The following is a 15717-nucleotide window of genomic DNA, read 5'->3' as shown; positions in this document are numbered from 1 at the left end:
AGGGGTAGTCTTATACGGAGAGTATATCCCAAACACTATATTTTAACTGGAAAAGTTGGGGGTCGTCTTATATGCCCAGTCGTCTTATACGCCGGCAAATACGGTAGTTATGGCGAATGGAGCTGCCTAGCCCCCTCATTGAAATAATAATAATAAATAAATAAAAATTCCTTGGCTTTTTTGCTGGAGGGTCCAGAATAGAGCAATTAAAAAAAGATGAGCTGCAATTTTTTTTTTTTCAGGATTTGCTACCCGAATGGAGACACGGTGTTATCCCAATTTGGCTGCAAAAATGGAAATGCACTTTAAGACCTCCCAGTATCCCCTTAAGTGGGCTTTAATGCCCGGGAGCATCTGCATCACATGACCATTGTTACTGGCTCTCACAGCGGTCACATGATTGGAGCCTGTCCCGCTGGCTCCTGATCAGAAGCCATGAATGAGAGCAGTGAGTGCGCTTCTTGGCACACAACCTCCTACTGCTGTGAATGCATATGTAGCAATATGTGTCATACATATGCATTCACAGCCAGCTGGTTGTTATAATTCACTTTTCTTGCCACCACACATGTGTTACAAGGTCAGCAAGAGGAAAGATGGAGGAATGTTAGAACCTCTGTCAGCTTTTATTGCCTTGTTGCAGACTTTCCATCACTTCCTGTCTAGAGAGCAGTAAAATGCGACAGTGGTTCTAACCTTTCCAGATTCTACCCAAAACTTCAAAAATAAAAAGTTTTGGGCATAGATATGCTAACTATTGGGGTCACTTTTTTAAAAATGTTGTAGTTAATTATTTTTTTTTATTATTATAATGAAGCTTTGTAATGTGACTATTTTAGGTACAACTTGTGTCTTCGGGTTCAGTGCTGTAAAAGGAGAACTACCGTAATCTTAGAATGGTCTCTGAAAACATTTGATTGCCCCGTCTGAGAAATCTCAAAGCGTGCGTCAAGAAAGAAAAGCCTTTATAAAAATAGATATTATGTATGAAGTCAAATTATCTGTATTTGGTATAATAAAACCAAAAGAAAAAACACATTTCTCACATTTAACACATTTCAGATAAAATAATTTGCAGTGCATTAATTTGTAATACACTATCATGCCTTGACACAAAGCCTGTAATTAATCAAAATTTTTACAACATTTCCAGAGAATAATGCCTTTATGTACATAGTTTAATATTCTAACAACTCAAGGCGGGCTCAAAAGGACACATCTGAACCCGAGTGAGGTTTATATAAAATTTGGAGATAAAACTATTAACATGAGTTTAAAATTGGTTTAGTTGTCAATGAAAAATAATACAAATAAATAAGTTACAAAGAAAGTAATGGCACAAACTCCATGATACAGGTAAAAAAAAAAGAAGGAATTTTCAGTGCTTGTAGTTAAAATTTATTAAGTCCTATGCCGATTTACGATGGGTGATGCTAAAGAAGATTTTCAGTGTCACTGTGTTATCGGATACCCATGATGCAGCAGTATGCATGCTTTCCTTGCGTGATTATGCTGCATTAGTATGTCACTCATCTTAAAAATACTAACAAAAAGTTATAATAGGAACAAGGAACAGAAAATGTCACATCTGTAAGGTGGTCTTTTGCTCCAAAAATACTATAGCAGAAACATTATGCTAGGGAAAAATGATTCCAGTCACTGAGAGCCAGGATCCTCCATGTATTATGCCTTTAGGCCTCATTCACGCGGGCATGCCAATCTGTACATACACACAAAGGGCTGGAATGTGCATGCAGTCACATTTATGTCTATAGGAAAGCAGCGGCTGCATGAACACAGCTGCTGGTTCCAAACTGACAGACATGTGGGTGTGTGTGCCCGAATGCACATTACGTTCAGCAACGGGCACTTGCATGCCTGTCAAATAGGGAGCAGAGGCTGTGCCCGTACAGCCGCTGTGGCCTAATGGACACAAATGGGACTGCATGCATGCAAATGTGCAAACACCTGTGCAACCCAATGAGGACAATAACAGCCCTTCACATGGGTGGATGGATAGGTATGCCCATGTGAATGGAGCCTTACTCATTAAAAGGGATTCTGTCAGAATACATACAAATATGAAACCTGCTGCTAAGAACTAACTAATATCGATGCAAACTCCACGGCCGTCATCTTTATCCTTGCATCTCTGCCTAGTGCAGTGATGGCGAACCTCGGCACCCCAGATGTTTTGGAACTACATTTCCCATGATGCTCAAGCAATCTACAGCATAGTTGAGTGTCATGGGAAATGTAGTTCCAAAACATCTGGGGTGCCAAGGTTCACCATCACTGGCCTAGAGAGTCGCCAACCTAAATTATGCAGTCAGTGAAGTTGGGACCCTTGGAGCCTATTCACACCAGTCAGGTCCAAGGCAGTGCATTTAACACACATGCTGTGTTAAGCCAGCCCATTAAATTTGAATGGGTGGCCTAATGCACCAACAGACCTAAAATTATTTTTGCATTTACATTGCGGTGCAACGCAGATGCATTGAAAATTAATAATATTTCAGCACACCAACACACAAAATGTGTTTTAACTAAAGGGTGAAATGGAGGCTTAAAGCCCAACGGAAATTTCCAATCAGCTTAAATAAGCCAAATACATTCCCGGCGCATCAAAACAAGGTATACAAGGTTACAGTTTTTCTATAGAAAGCAGTAACAGAAAAGGTAGAAAAAAACCTGTCCCCTTCTAGCATATTGCAGCTCTGCGGTCAGCAAATCTCATACTCTCGCCTGATTGGAGAGTTCTAGATTTGTACACCTTTTGTTTGCACTTGGAATATATGTAGCTGATGTGAGCTTTTTTCACATGAGCATCTGAGCCTGTGCAGTATAAATTCTGGCTTATTTAGAAAGCTCAGGTCATACACACGCCGCCCATAGATATAAACAGCTGTGCACACCTATTCTCAGGTATATGGTTCTACTTGTGTAAACACAAGTTAAAAGTACAGAAGTATAAAAATAATATTAACAATTTTTCTATTTAATTTTTTTTGGAACATGCCTGTACACTATACTTGTGTTTATGCGAGTGCCGCCATATACCCGAGTACAGGCGCACACAGCCATTTATGAAGATTGGCATGTGTACGCAGCACCTGGGCTTCCTGAGCTGGGGACATACACCTGAAATGATGTACATCCCATGTGCTAGAAAACCTACACGGAGGCTGGGTTCACACCAGTGCGAATTGGATGCGGATTTAGCAGCATCCAATTCGCATGTCAGAAGATTATGACCAGCTCTCTATGGAGCTGGTTCACACATCTCCGAAGCGGCTCTGGTGCGAATTGCACAGTAGTCCTTTGCGTCTTCTGGTCCGTTTCAGGTCTGAATTCAGCCAAAAATTCAGGCTGCAATCAGACCTGAAACAGTGAATGGAGACACACCGGACTCCTGCTGTGAGCCACTCCGCGCTGCGGTGTGAACCCAGCCTAAAAGTTTAGTTGGGATTAAACTACACTTTTTTTGGTTTAGTGATTGACTAAGTACTGAAGCAAGGATGGGAATGAAGGGCCCGGGGCTTGCATCTTTACAAGTCAGTCAGCAATGGCAACACATTTTGATTCTGACAGGTTCTCTTTAAAAAAGATCTGAGTTTGTGCATGCATTGTAAAATAAAAGGTTCCCTTTCATGATCCCCCAGCAACAAATACCATTACTTTTAAGAATGGAGGAGCATGTGACTAACCCCATGTGAAAATACTAATGCTTGGCCATTAGCCTAGAACTTGTGACATGGGGTATTGAAGACCACCAACCCTGTATAAGCTCCGACAGGAAATACGATTTAGGCTTACACAGGGCTGATTTCTACACTCAACAGGGCAGCGAGGGAACAAAATAAAACAGAAGTATATGCTGCTGGGGATTAGGTCAGAATAATAACCACCTGTTTCTTTGCTATGCATGGTTTCTAAAGCAAACCAATCCAGCCAATTAAAAATCTTGGCTGTGCAGCTCTCAAGGACTGAAGTCATGCATTATAGACTACAGTACCAATTTTAAACTATGCATGGCCAGTGGCTAACAAAGTATATTGAGGCGTACTGTTCATGCATATCACACCTATGTGCAGTCCTCCGCTACAGAGTAGATAGAGCTAAATTGTCTTTGAGGAGTTTCCCACTTGTAACATATGAGTGGGGAACCCCCACTTGAAATTTACACATCTTCGTAGTCTTAAAGTGGAACTTTATGTAAGAAATAAATGTTGCAAACAGGCCAGATTTAATGCAGAAGAGACATACTATGTCTCTCCTGCATTAAGATTCAATTACATGCCTGAATGCCCTGTAGACTGAGCTGTGCAAGCGCAGCTCCGTGTACAAATTCCAGCAATATCGATATGAATGAACTCCCACACAAAGTTGACAGTCACAGTGACATCATCTCGACCAGCCAATGAAAATGGCCGAAGATTGGTACCCCGGGAGCTGATCCGGCCAAAGACGACTAGTGGGAGCTCTAGGACAGTGCGGTGCTGGATACAAGGGGGGTATAGTTCCACTTTGAGTCGACTGGGCTCATTCAATAACCCAATGGGAAGAGCAATGACAAAGTGCCATTACTGTTGTTGCCAAGTTTATGCTACAGACAGTTTGAGCAACCTCAATACAGACAGTCACATATTACAACTTATTCCAGGCTGAATGGTGTAGTAACCTCTCTCACTGTGTGCGGTGTAAGGACCTGTTCACACCATTGCTCAGCAATAATTCTGAATGGCACCCTATCGCACCTTCCCAAAGCACTTGCGCTGCTGAAAATGCTGCATGCAACTATTTTGATGGGTTTTAGTTCATGAGGCAGCTCATTCAAATAAATAAGCTACCCTAAGATAATATGCATTGATGTGCCTGCGCTTTCACAGTGCAACATTGTGAACAGGCCCTTGACGAAGCTGTGAACCACGAGAGACCGGATGTTGATGGAAGACATTCACATTCTGTATATTGAGGTTCATAACTGTAGGGCTGACACTATTCCCTGTAATCACCAATATCCCAGCAGCCGTGGCCACTCATCTTTCTCCAGTTATGGGGTCATTGGCTCTACAATTAAACAGTAAAGTGTCATAAAGTTTAGAACAAAAGAAGCCGCTGGGACAACAGTGATCAACAGAAAGGGGTGCCAAGCCCTAAATATTAGATTTCAGACTAATGTTACTGACTACTACTGTGAGCGCCAACTTTACTTGCAAAATAGCTGCCTCTGTATGGTGTTCATGATAGTATATACCACATATATACTTAGTATGACAAAATATAAAAACATACCTTGACATTCTACTGGGAAATTTTGTAAAATGATTGGTGACATTAAATAAAAAAAAAAAAAAAAAAAAAAAAAATTAAAAAACATTCAGTAATCAGAATGTACGTTTTATATGCATTTTTGGTTCTGTTTCACACGCTAGTTACTAGCGGTAAATATCCTAATACATTGCTGTGTTTTATAATATTTTTTCTACTGCAAAAGAAAGTATACAACACAGACGATCCTAGTTATAAGAACTAGCTCAAAGGAAAAGTTACCTTCAGTAATAGGAGTACAGTAACCCAAAGGAAGCAATCAGGATTCAGCATTCCTTGGCATGGCTACACTAAAAGCTGATTGGTCAATATGGGTAATTGCACTTTAATGCTCTTGCTACTATACTAGTAAATCAATCCTAATGGCGTTAACCGAAACAAAGATGTGTCTCTAGAATTATTTTCTATTTCAAAAAAATAAAAAGTGATTCGTTGACATGAGAAGTACCACTTTTTTCGTTTGAGCTAGCTTTTATAAAAAGCTTCCCTAAAAAAGAAAAAAAAAAAAAAAAAAAGCATGAAGTGAAGCAGGCGGTAACTATGATTCCAATGTGGTTAATGTAAACCAGAAAAGCTTCAAAATAAACCTTAGTTTTCAATTTTCTAAGGTAATAATTCATGAAGTGTGCCTTTAGTGGTCCTAAAAAGGCAGGGACAATAGGTTTTAAAAAGCTAATTTTATGTGTTAAAAAGAAGGCACTGATGCAAGAAAAACTTAAATAACTAATGTTTATAAATAGAAAGACAGTAATTCATTTTCTGTCCCACGTGTTTCACCTCAGAGACAGAATAGAAATTACCTTAAATTATTTTTTTTTCTATCATGGTTTACTTATTCTTTTTAAAAGTTTTTTTCTTTTTTCATTAGTGTATACTTCCTGCAGCTATCACCTCGGTGAAGGTATAAACCGACATTATGCTTACTTGAAAACCATTCTGTTTCTTATATTAGCAAGAGGTCATCGATTTGTATGTTACAAAGTTACACAAAAAGACGACAATACAATAAAAATTGAATAAAAAATAAAAATAAAAAATGTAAGTGAAGTAGCGAATAGAAATTAAAAGTCTCATTTAATATTCACCAATTACTGGTAGAAAGGACAAAATGAAAATAGTCATTATGAGCAGCGGCCACGGAGACAATGAGCATGGTTGAAATCCAGGGCACTTGGCCCTTTGTGGGAAGATATAGGCCTATACAATGAAGCCTGACACCTTTTCCAAAGCCAATGAGGATCAACAACTTGTGACTACGCAGCTCTTCCTTGGAACATGACTTGATAGGAATGTATGGAGTTTCCACTGTCCAATGGATAAATTAATTTATATATCTAAAAGGGAACGTTTCAGGGAGTCTGTTCCCTAGCACAACCAAAGCTTCCTTCCATTACTGAAGGCTGCCACTGCCCTACTCCCAGACAGACAAGTCACTTGTGTGATCCTTCAGATGGATTCCCTGCCCCAGAAGAAGCAACGTTTCCAGGAGTCAGATAATGGCTGCTCTCATCACTGGATGGAAGTTGTGGCTGTGACAGAAAACAAGATGGTCTCCTCTGATTCATTTCTTTTTATAGTTGAGCGTTAAGCTAGCTTTAAAGTGCTGACTGGGAACGATGGCATAGTTACCATAGTCACCGGATTCAGGACTGTCTGCCCAACTAACTGGGGATGGTGGACCACCTGGGTTCCTACGGTTGGCTTTGCCATAACAGCAGGCTGGCCAAGGTTTGTGGTTCCATTGACTTGTGGGTGGGAGATGGTGTGAGCGATGTGGCTCATCATGGGTTGGCTGACTGCAACAGACTGCGGATAAATGGGTAGCTGCTGGCCAAGATGGGTCATGTGATTAATGGTAGCTGGGTGCACAGTGATGTGGCCAATTGGCTGAGCAGCAGTGGTTAGCTGTACAGGGCTTGACGTGGAAGGTGCAATATGGGCAATGTGCTTGGTCTGAGGCCCTGGGATGACATGGTTTAGAGTCTGAATAACGGACGCATGAGTGGTGGCTGTGTGGGCTATCACAGTTGACTGCACTGTGGAAGCAGCCATAATATGAGTCTGTGCTGGCACTATGGCCTGAGGCGGGACCAGTGCTTGGTTGGAGAGGGTCTGTGCATGAGGAGAGGGAGCTTGTTTCTGCTGAATGGAGACATGTTGAGGCAGTACAGTGGAATGGTGATTGTGGGAAGCTGCGTTGGACGGTACCATCTTCAGAAGTTCAGGATTCTGACGTTTTGGTAATGAATTTAGAGGTCTGTCATCATCCATGTCTTCATCCATGTTATCTTCCCCCTCTGAAAGGCATAATAAAAAGCATTTAAGCAACCAAGACTAAAAAAAATTGAATGCAAAATTTGTAAATACACAGGCCATAAACTTTCTACTTAATGTGGAACTTCACTCTCAATCATCATGGACTATTATGAATCCTTATGCCGCTAGCATTAGCAAATATATAGGAAAGTATATCATATTTACTTGTTTTAAACTGTTTTTTTTACATTTAATTGCTTCCTGGCTTCCAGGCCTAGGCAAATCATGTCAAACATCCCAGGAGCCTTCAGGAGGGGTTTTCTCAGCTAAGCACACCCTCCTGCCTACATGCCTGAACTAAGGGCAGAAGGACATAATATACATAAATAATCTGCCCTTACTCAAGATGGCCATACACAGTTCAGATCTTTGGTCATACTATGTACATCCAAAGAGTGAACCTTTAATCACAAGCTGATGGCTGTGGCAGTCATCAGCATGTGTGTTTTGTTTAGCCGGCGACTGGCTTCAAAATTAAAGCGGCGCGGCACCCCCCTTCCCGTGGTTCCTGGGCTGACCCGTGCTTACCAGTGCCTGGGAACACAACTCAGTCACACAAATCACTGTGTGACTGAGGCAAATCCATGCCTCGATCACACATGTAAACAATGAAACCGGAAGTAATGTCACTTCCGGTTTCATATTAACCCTTTCCTGGTCAGTCCAGCCAGGGGACACAACTAAGCCAATTTGTGCTTGGTTAGATGGTGTGAAGGGCAGGGGAGACATTGAGGCCTATTAGACCCCTAATGTCTCTATAAAGAGTACCTGTCACCTGCCCAATGCGATCACATAGGGGTTTATTAAAACTTGTGATAGCAATCAAGTAAAAATAAATTAAAAAAATAAAAGAAAAAAAATACAATATATTAAAATAAAAATAAAAAATTGTAGAAACCCCATTGTCCAGCACACCTGTGCAAAAGCAAGCCTAGAGTGTGCACGCATATGTAAACTTGTAGTTTTTGGCAGTATCGCAGCTGTACGCAATTTTAAGAAATGGAATGTTTGGTATCCATCTACATGATGCAACCACATCTTTTATATTTTAACCAAAAATTGACATTTTATGGTGTGGGTTTGCACTAAAATTCATTTTATTATATATTTTCCAGAAAATTGGCGTTTAATAAACAGTTACGTTTAATAAACATGCAAATATCATGTGAAACAAAAATGTGCAACGATCACCTTTTTATTATACAGGGTCTCTGCTTTCGGATGTTATAAAAGGTTCTGGAGGTTTAAGTAAATTTTATTGCCAAAAAGTTTTTTTTTACATGTATGACACAAATAAAAAAAATTGTTCTGGAGCCGAACTGGTTACTCAAGATGGCCACAGCCAGAAATGCTAGGTGGGGTTTTTCCAAGTAATTTCTCAGCAAAATAAAGCATGGATGGGAGGAGTTTGCTTTGAATACCAAAAATGAATTAAATGCGGTTTTGGTTTGTGGTACTCAGATGCATCGTATTTTTTCCACTTCAATGGATAAGTTCACCTTTCTGAACATTTTACACCCATATTTAGGATGCAATATGTAACATGTTAAGCATCTGACCCCCTCACCCCCGACCCCCCCCCCCCCCCCTCCTTGTGACAGCGAGCTGGAGATTCTTTCCTAAATGTACATAATATAACTGGGTACTAACCTTTATGGTGAAGTTGAACCAGGGAATATCCGATTGCCTCCCTTTTATTGGTTGAACTAGATGGACTTTTGTCTTTTCTCAACCTGACTATGTAACCATCTTCTCCCTTCACTTGCTGTAAATTCAAAGAGTGCTGCCATGCGAGGCTCCCCCCACATGTCCAGGTCTTTGATTCACAGATCCCTCTGAATCAACATACTACAACAGTGGTTCTCAACCTGCTCTAGGATGGCGGGTTGGCAAGCCCAGGACACGGGTTGCCGATCTGCCATCTCAGAGCATCAGTTCTGTGAATGAAGCCGGTGGTAGAGGAAGCAAGTGGCTGCGGAGCAGAGACGCATAAGCCGGTGCTGCCAGTATATCGCCGGCTCCTGCCACAGGCGGAGCTATACCATATACACTCTACCTGGAACAGCAACAGCCAGCGATACCTAAAAACAGTGCTCGACAAAACCCGGTCGCCAGGTCGCATTGGCGACTAGAATCAGCGACCTTGCGCCTGGGGCAGCATAGCTGGGGGTATCCCGTCTCCGTGGACCCCCCCCCCCCCCGCGCGCGCGCGCGATCGCGTCGGGCCGCGCCGCAGGCGGCCGGTAATTTAGCCCCCGGCTTTGAGGCCTTCTGTGATCCTATGGTTCCTTCTGGAATCTGGCGCCCTCTTGTGGTGGCCGTTGGAATTACAACCAACAATGCTAATGGGCCAGTCTTTCTCCATCCCTTTACTTAGAACCCCTAAACAAAAAAAAAAAAAAAAAAAATTATATATATATATATATTATATATATATATATATATATATATATATATATATATATATATATATATATATATATATATATATATATATATATATATATATATTTTTTTTTTTTTTTATTATTTATTCTAACACCCTAGAGAGTAAAATGGTGGTCGTTGCAATACTGTCTGTCACACCATATTTGCACAGCGGACTTACAAGCGCACTTTTTTGGGGGAAAAATTTTTTATTTAATAAAAAAAAAAAAGACAACAGTAAAGTTAGCCCAATTTTTTTTTTTTTATATTGTGAAAGATAATGTTACGCCGAGTAAATCGATACCCAACATGTCACGCTTCAAAATTGCGCCCGCTCATGGAATGGCGACAAACTTTTACCCTTTAAAATCTCCATAGGCGACGTTTAAAAAATTCTTCAGGTTGCACATTTTGAGTTACAGAGGAGGTATGGGGCTAGAATTATTGCTCTTACTCTACCGATCGCAGCGATACCTCACATGTGTGGTTTGAACACCGCTTTCATATATGCGTTCGCTTCTGCACGCAAGCTTGGCAAGACAGGGCGCATTTAAAACAATTTTTTTTTCTTATTTTAACTTTTATTTTTATTTTTTTCACTGTTCTTTTAAAAAAAAAAAATGTGTGTCACTTTTATTCCTATTACAAGGAATGTAAAAATCCCTTGTAATAGAAAAAAGCATGACAGGTCCTCTTATATATGAGATCCGGGGTCAGAGAGAGCTCACATCTCATATTTACACTAAAATGCAATTTAAAAATGTCCCTCTAAGAGCTATGGGCAATGACTTGGAGACAGGTGGGGGGCTGGGGGCTATCTTCCCCTCACTCGTCTCCATGTCAGGCCAGGGACAGGTCCAGATCGCCGTCACGGACCTGGCTCCCAACTTTTTTAGCTGGCTCCTAGATTCCAAGCAAATTTGTCAACCCCTGCCTAAAAAGACTGCTATTAAATGTAAGTTTATTACTAAAAATCACAGTGTATATATGGTATAGGCATATCTGTTTTGCAGTGGATACTGGGCTGTTTTCAAACTGATCCACATGTGTAGTGCAGTGCACCTGCAGGTTGCCTGCAGAGCCATAGACTTCTGTTATTACCTGCGGGTTTGATGCACTTTTCAGAAAGTGCACCACACCTGCAGGATATAATAGAAGTCTACGGCAAAGTGCAGCTAACCCGCAGGAAAACTACAGGTGCACTGCACCCATGGTGTGGGTAAACCACAGCGCATCAGTGTGAAGCAGCCTTAGGCCCCTTTCACATGATTGGTCTGATCTAAATGGACCCTCCATTCACATCTATGAAACGGCAGATGCAAAAACTGACTTGTGTCCTTTACACCCACCTACCTCCAATCCGATCCACAAAAAAAAAAGAAAAAAAAGGGGGGGGATCTGTCCCCTTCCATCTGGGCAGATCAAATCAGAAGGCCCATAGAGGAGAGCTGGTTGTGTCCGGTCATCTGCCCTCTCTCCGCTTATTGTGGCCCACGACCGTTTACCAAGTCACTTAAGTGGCCCTTGCTCTTCAAAAGGTTGGGCACCCCGTACTACACATTCCGACAGCCTTTGCAGCTGATGGCTTGTAGTTCTCAATGAACTACCAGGGCACTGCTATGGAGGGCTCTAGGTATTTCATTGAGCTTCCTGTCATAGTATAACACTGTCCATACTGGAGGTACGGGCAGAGAGCTACACAAACTGTCTGCAGGAGTGTGGCATTACACTCACAATCTGCTATTCATGGGTGCAATACTCTTCAGGCAAAAATAAAAAATAATAATGAATGCATATTTTACCTGCAAAAAAAATGTGCATTTATTATTATTATTTTTTTTTTTTAAAAGGTGAACTTATCCTTTACAAGTGTATGCCTAGCCAATATTTTAATTATGAGAGGGGGGAGATTAGAACACCTGACAAGAAGGAAGATCTCCAACAGCAACACAAACAGAAATAGAATATATTTTTTCGGTTGCATATGGAAAGGTTTGTAAACCCAGTCAGCTTTTTATTTGTGTCTCTGTTGCAGATTTTCCCCTGACTTCGTAGTTAGTGAAGCTGTTGTCTCTGACAGCAAGCGAGGGAAAACCGCTCTAAAAGAAGCCCTGCTAAAACACAGTAGTAAAACCTAAACAAATGTTTTTATTCTTCCCCATTCTATTCAAAGCTAAAATATACTTCTAGGTTTTACAAACATATTGAAAGACCAAACTACCTACCTCCTGTAACTTACAAAGCAGAAGAAACTATCTCTGTAAGAATGCAACATTTACTCATTTGTCACTCTGACTCCCAGTACAAATGCTTCTATTTATGCATGATTGCTGTACCACTCTAAGAACTTGTAGACATGGTGACAAAGAGAAAGCACTACTTCAAGAAACCATGTCCGGCAAACTTTATGAAGTTATAGTACAACATTGGCACCGATATATGAAAAGCGTGTAATAGGTTCATTCTCTTGCCTAAAACAACTAATCACAGTCTTTGCTCCTCTTTCAAGCTTTGACTGCAAAACCTACAGCTTACAAATGACTAGCTTCTATGTCAACACCGATGGACATATTTAAGAAGCAGTGGATGTGACATTTACTGGTGGAAAAGCATTCACTGTATATTAAAATGCGTTCACCAGAACGATTCAACTGCACTTAATGTAACATTCACTGCTTTATAAATATCCTTACTAAAGCGCAATTTCACAGATTAAGTAATTTGTGTTTTTTAACAGGCTTAGGACCTCAGCCATGCTATGTACACCCCACAAAATATCACCAAAGTACATGGTTGTACGTAGCATGCCCCGTCCCTCTCCCCCTGCTGTTTTTATCAGCAATTCCTGGCTGTCAAAATGACAGTGGAAACTTTCTCTATAGCACAGCAGGGACTTCAACCACTGCTATGTAAACACATAGTTTTTGAGCACTGTTTGTAAACACTGTTCAGGGTTTCAACTGGGAAACATTGTTACTCTGTATTTCTTCTGATTCATTAATTCTGGGGTGATCTTTGATCTGCTAAGGATTTTTAAAGGAGCTTTTTTGGCTATACTTGTATGGATCACAGGAGTGTAGTTCGTTCCACACTCCTGTAATCTGTTTTCAGTCGACAGCAGGCTAAAGTCTGTTGTCGGCTGATGTCACAGACTCCAGGCTCTGAAAAGCAGCAGAAGGCTGGCCAGCAGCTGGCTTAGCCTCTCAGCTGTGCGGCAAGGAGCCTGAGCCAGCCGCTACATCCCCTCTCCAGCCCAGCGCTCCAGAGAGTGCTGCAGGGGCAGAGCAGAATGCCAGTGACTGATAGTCACCACTCTCTGCTCACAGCAGAGAGAACTGAGAGATCATTGGTGTTCAATCGCTCAGTTCACAGTGCAGAGATGCAACATCATATTGATTCTGTATCCACCTAGGTGAGTAGAATGTTTTAGTTTTTTTGTTAACCTATACTTCTCTTTAATGCTCCCGCTGTCCTTGCTAGTGAAATTCCCCTTACATTTTTTTTCCTGAGGACAGGGTGTCACAGGGAATTCTTTTTGCTTTAGGGCTATACACCACTGTAAGAGAAACACTTCATGGCAGGCTTAGAGGTGTGGCTGTCTATTAGTGTTACATGGGCACTACAGGCCTGGCTGCCATATTGTGTGTTGGCACGCTATCCTGCAGTGACAAGGACAATGCATTGGTAAGCTGTGGTTAGCATTATCACTCATTTACCGAAAACCCAGAGAAGAAGATCAACAGGTGTTTGGTACCACCTCTCAAAAAAAAAAAAATGTATAGAAAAAATAAAAAATAAAATGTATGTATAGACAAAACTTTTTTGCTTTTAGATAAAGCAGGGAAAGTTTAAAATTCAAGTTTATTTCTTACTGGCTGTTTCCCATTGGGGGAGTTTTTCCCTAAACTTCTTGTCTTCTGTAGAAGAAAAAAAGTTCAACATACACCTCTGAAAAAAAAATAGTTTCCTTTTACAGTCACTGATCATGATGACGATTGGCCATGGATATAAATAATAACCATTGATACTAATTATTTTCATGGAATTTAAACAGCTTAAATTGTATTATTCAGGAACAGACTGTAGGGGGAGCTGAACTCAATATGATACACTGAGTTGAAGAATGCAACAGGGGTCAGATAAACAACTGTTGTGCTAGCTGTCGATCTTGTGACTGTTAATTTTCTGTAACAAAATCAGCCTCCCTCTTTTTTTCTGTAATCTAAAACAAGAAAAAGGTTAATTGTGTAAATTTGAAGGCCGCATAGTGGTTACCTGAGGCTGTGGAGGTTGAGGCCTGGTCATCCTCTGGCTGAACAGTTTGGCGCACAATTCGGTCAATCTCCATAACATCCATCCACTGGCTGAGTTCATTCTTCAAGTCAGCTAATCGCTGCTGTGTAGCAATTTTCTCTCTTGCCAAACGTTCCATTTCATGCTCGTATTCCTTTTCTTTCCTTTTCAAACTCTGAGAAAGAAGGAAAATAGCCTTTAAGTTTCCACTGACTAAGCAGAACTTTCTTTCCTTGGAGAGACTTCATGATTAAAATTCAGGTTCTTATTCCAGAAAAGCTGGAGTGATATCTCTGACTGGCTAACAAATGTGTGATTTATACATAGCTGAGCATTTCTTTATACAGTATAGTCAACCTAAACTATGCCAGGATGGGCATGCTTTTATGATTTTTATCAGCACCTGCAAGACCGTCGTGTAGCACGTACACAGGCTCAGACTGGACTCCCAAGGGCCATAGGCTATTATTGACAGCTCACTATTATTATTATTACTAGGCTGAACTCATGGCCTACCAGAGGCACCGATAAAGTTAAGGCATAGGCCCTCATCTCTGCAGATGTTATGTTAAGAAGACCGATCACCCTCTTCCTCCTCCTAATGAAACCACCAGCTGCAGCAAGTATAATGATAAAACCCCTGTGTTTCTGAGCAAGAATTAGGTCTGGCCTGAGGTCGGAATGTACAAGAATTGGAGCTGATCGTAGGTCTGAAGGTGCAGGAATTGGGTCTGATCTGTGGTCAGAGTACAGGAATCGGATCTGATGTCAGAGGGTACAGGAATCGGATCCGATTTGAGGTCAGAAGGTGCAAGAATTGGGTCTGGTCTGAAGATACAGGAATCAGTCGATTGTAGGTCTGAAGGTACAGGCATTGGAGCTGAACCGAGGTCTGAAGGTGGAGGAATTGGGTCTGATCTGAGGTCTGAAAATGCGAGAATCAGTTATTATTGTAGGTCTGAAGGTGCAGGGAATGGGTCTGATTTGAGGTCTGAAGGTGTAAGAAATGGGGCTGATCGAAGGTCTGAAGAAGCAAGAACTGGGTCTGATTTGAGCTGTGAAGGTGCAGGAATTGGGGCTCATCTGAGCTCTAAAGATACAAGAATTGGGACTTATCGGAGGTCTGAAGGTGCAGGATATGGGGCTCATCTGGGCTCGGAAGATGCAGGATATGGAGCCGATCTGAGGTCTACGCCAGCATGCAAGTTTTTTAAAACTCTTTTACCAATTCATATATATCGATGTCGCGGAGATTGGAAGAATCTCCCCATAGGGTTCAGAGACAGAAATAAAAACCTGACAAAAATGTTAAAGGGGTTGAAAAGGTAAATGTTTTTTTACTTAAATGCA

The 15717-nt window shown here is 41.2% G+C and overlaps 1 protein-coding gene across 3 annotated transcripts in view; it reads right to left on the bottom strand.

Annotated features, from left to right (window-relative positions):
• Positions 1-1146: 1146 nt before the first annotated feature.
• The window catches only part of MNT (MAX network transcriptional repressor), a 120901-nt gene continuing 106330 nt past the window's right edge, over positions 1147-15717 (bottom strand). For all 3 annotated transcript variants that reach the window (XM_077480497.1, XM_077480498.1, XM_077480499.1), the window contains 2 exons: positions 14350-14542; positions 1147-7628 (listed from right to left, as the gene is read on the bottom strand). In XM_077480497.1, the coding sequence (XP_077336623.1) occupies positions 6916-7628; positions 14350-14542 (906 nt within the window). In that variant the 3' untranslated portion in view covers positions 1147-6915. The remainder of the gene's footprint in view (positions 7629-14349; positions 14543-15717) is intronic.

The sequence above is a fragment of the Lithobates pipiens genome, unplaced genomic scaffold (assembly GCF_037356315.1).
Source record: "Lithobates pipiens isolate NorthernLeopardFrog02 unplaced genomic scaffold, aLitPip1_a1.2 Scaffold_16, whole genome shotgun sequence".
NCBI classification, from domain to species: domain Eukaryota; kingdom Metazoa; phylum Chordata; class Amphibia; order Anura; family Ranidae; genus Lithobates; species Lithobates pipiens.
Note: the sequence above shows the minus strand (reverse complement) of the source record. Positions and strands in the feature narration are given on the sequence as shown.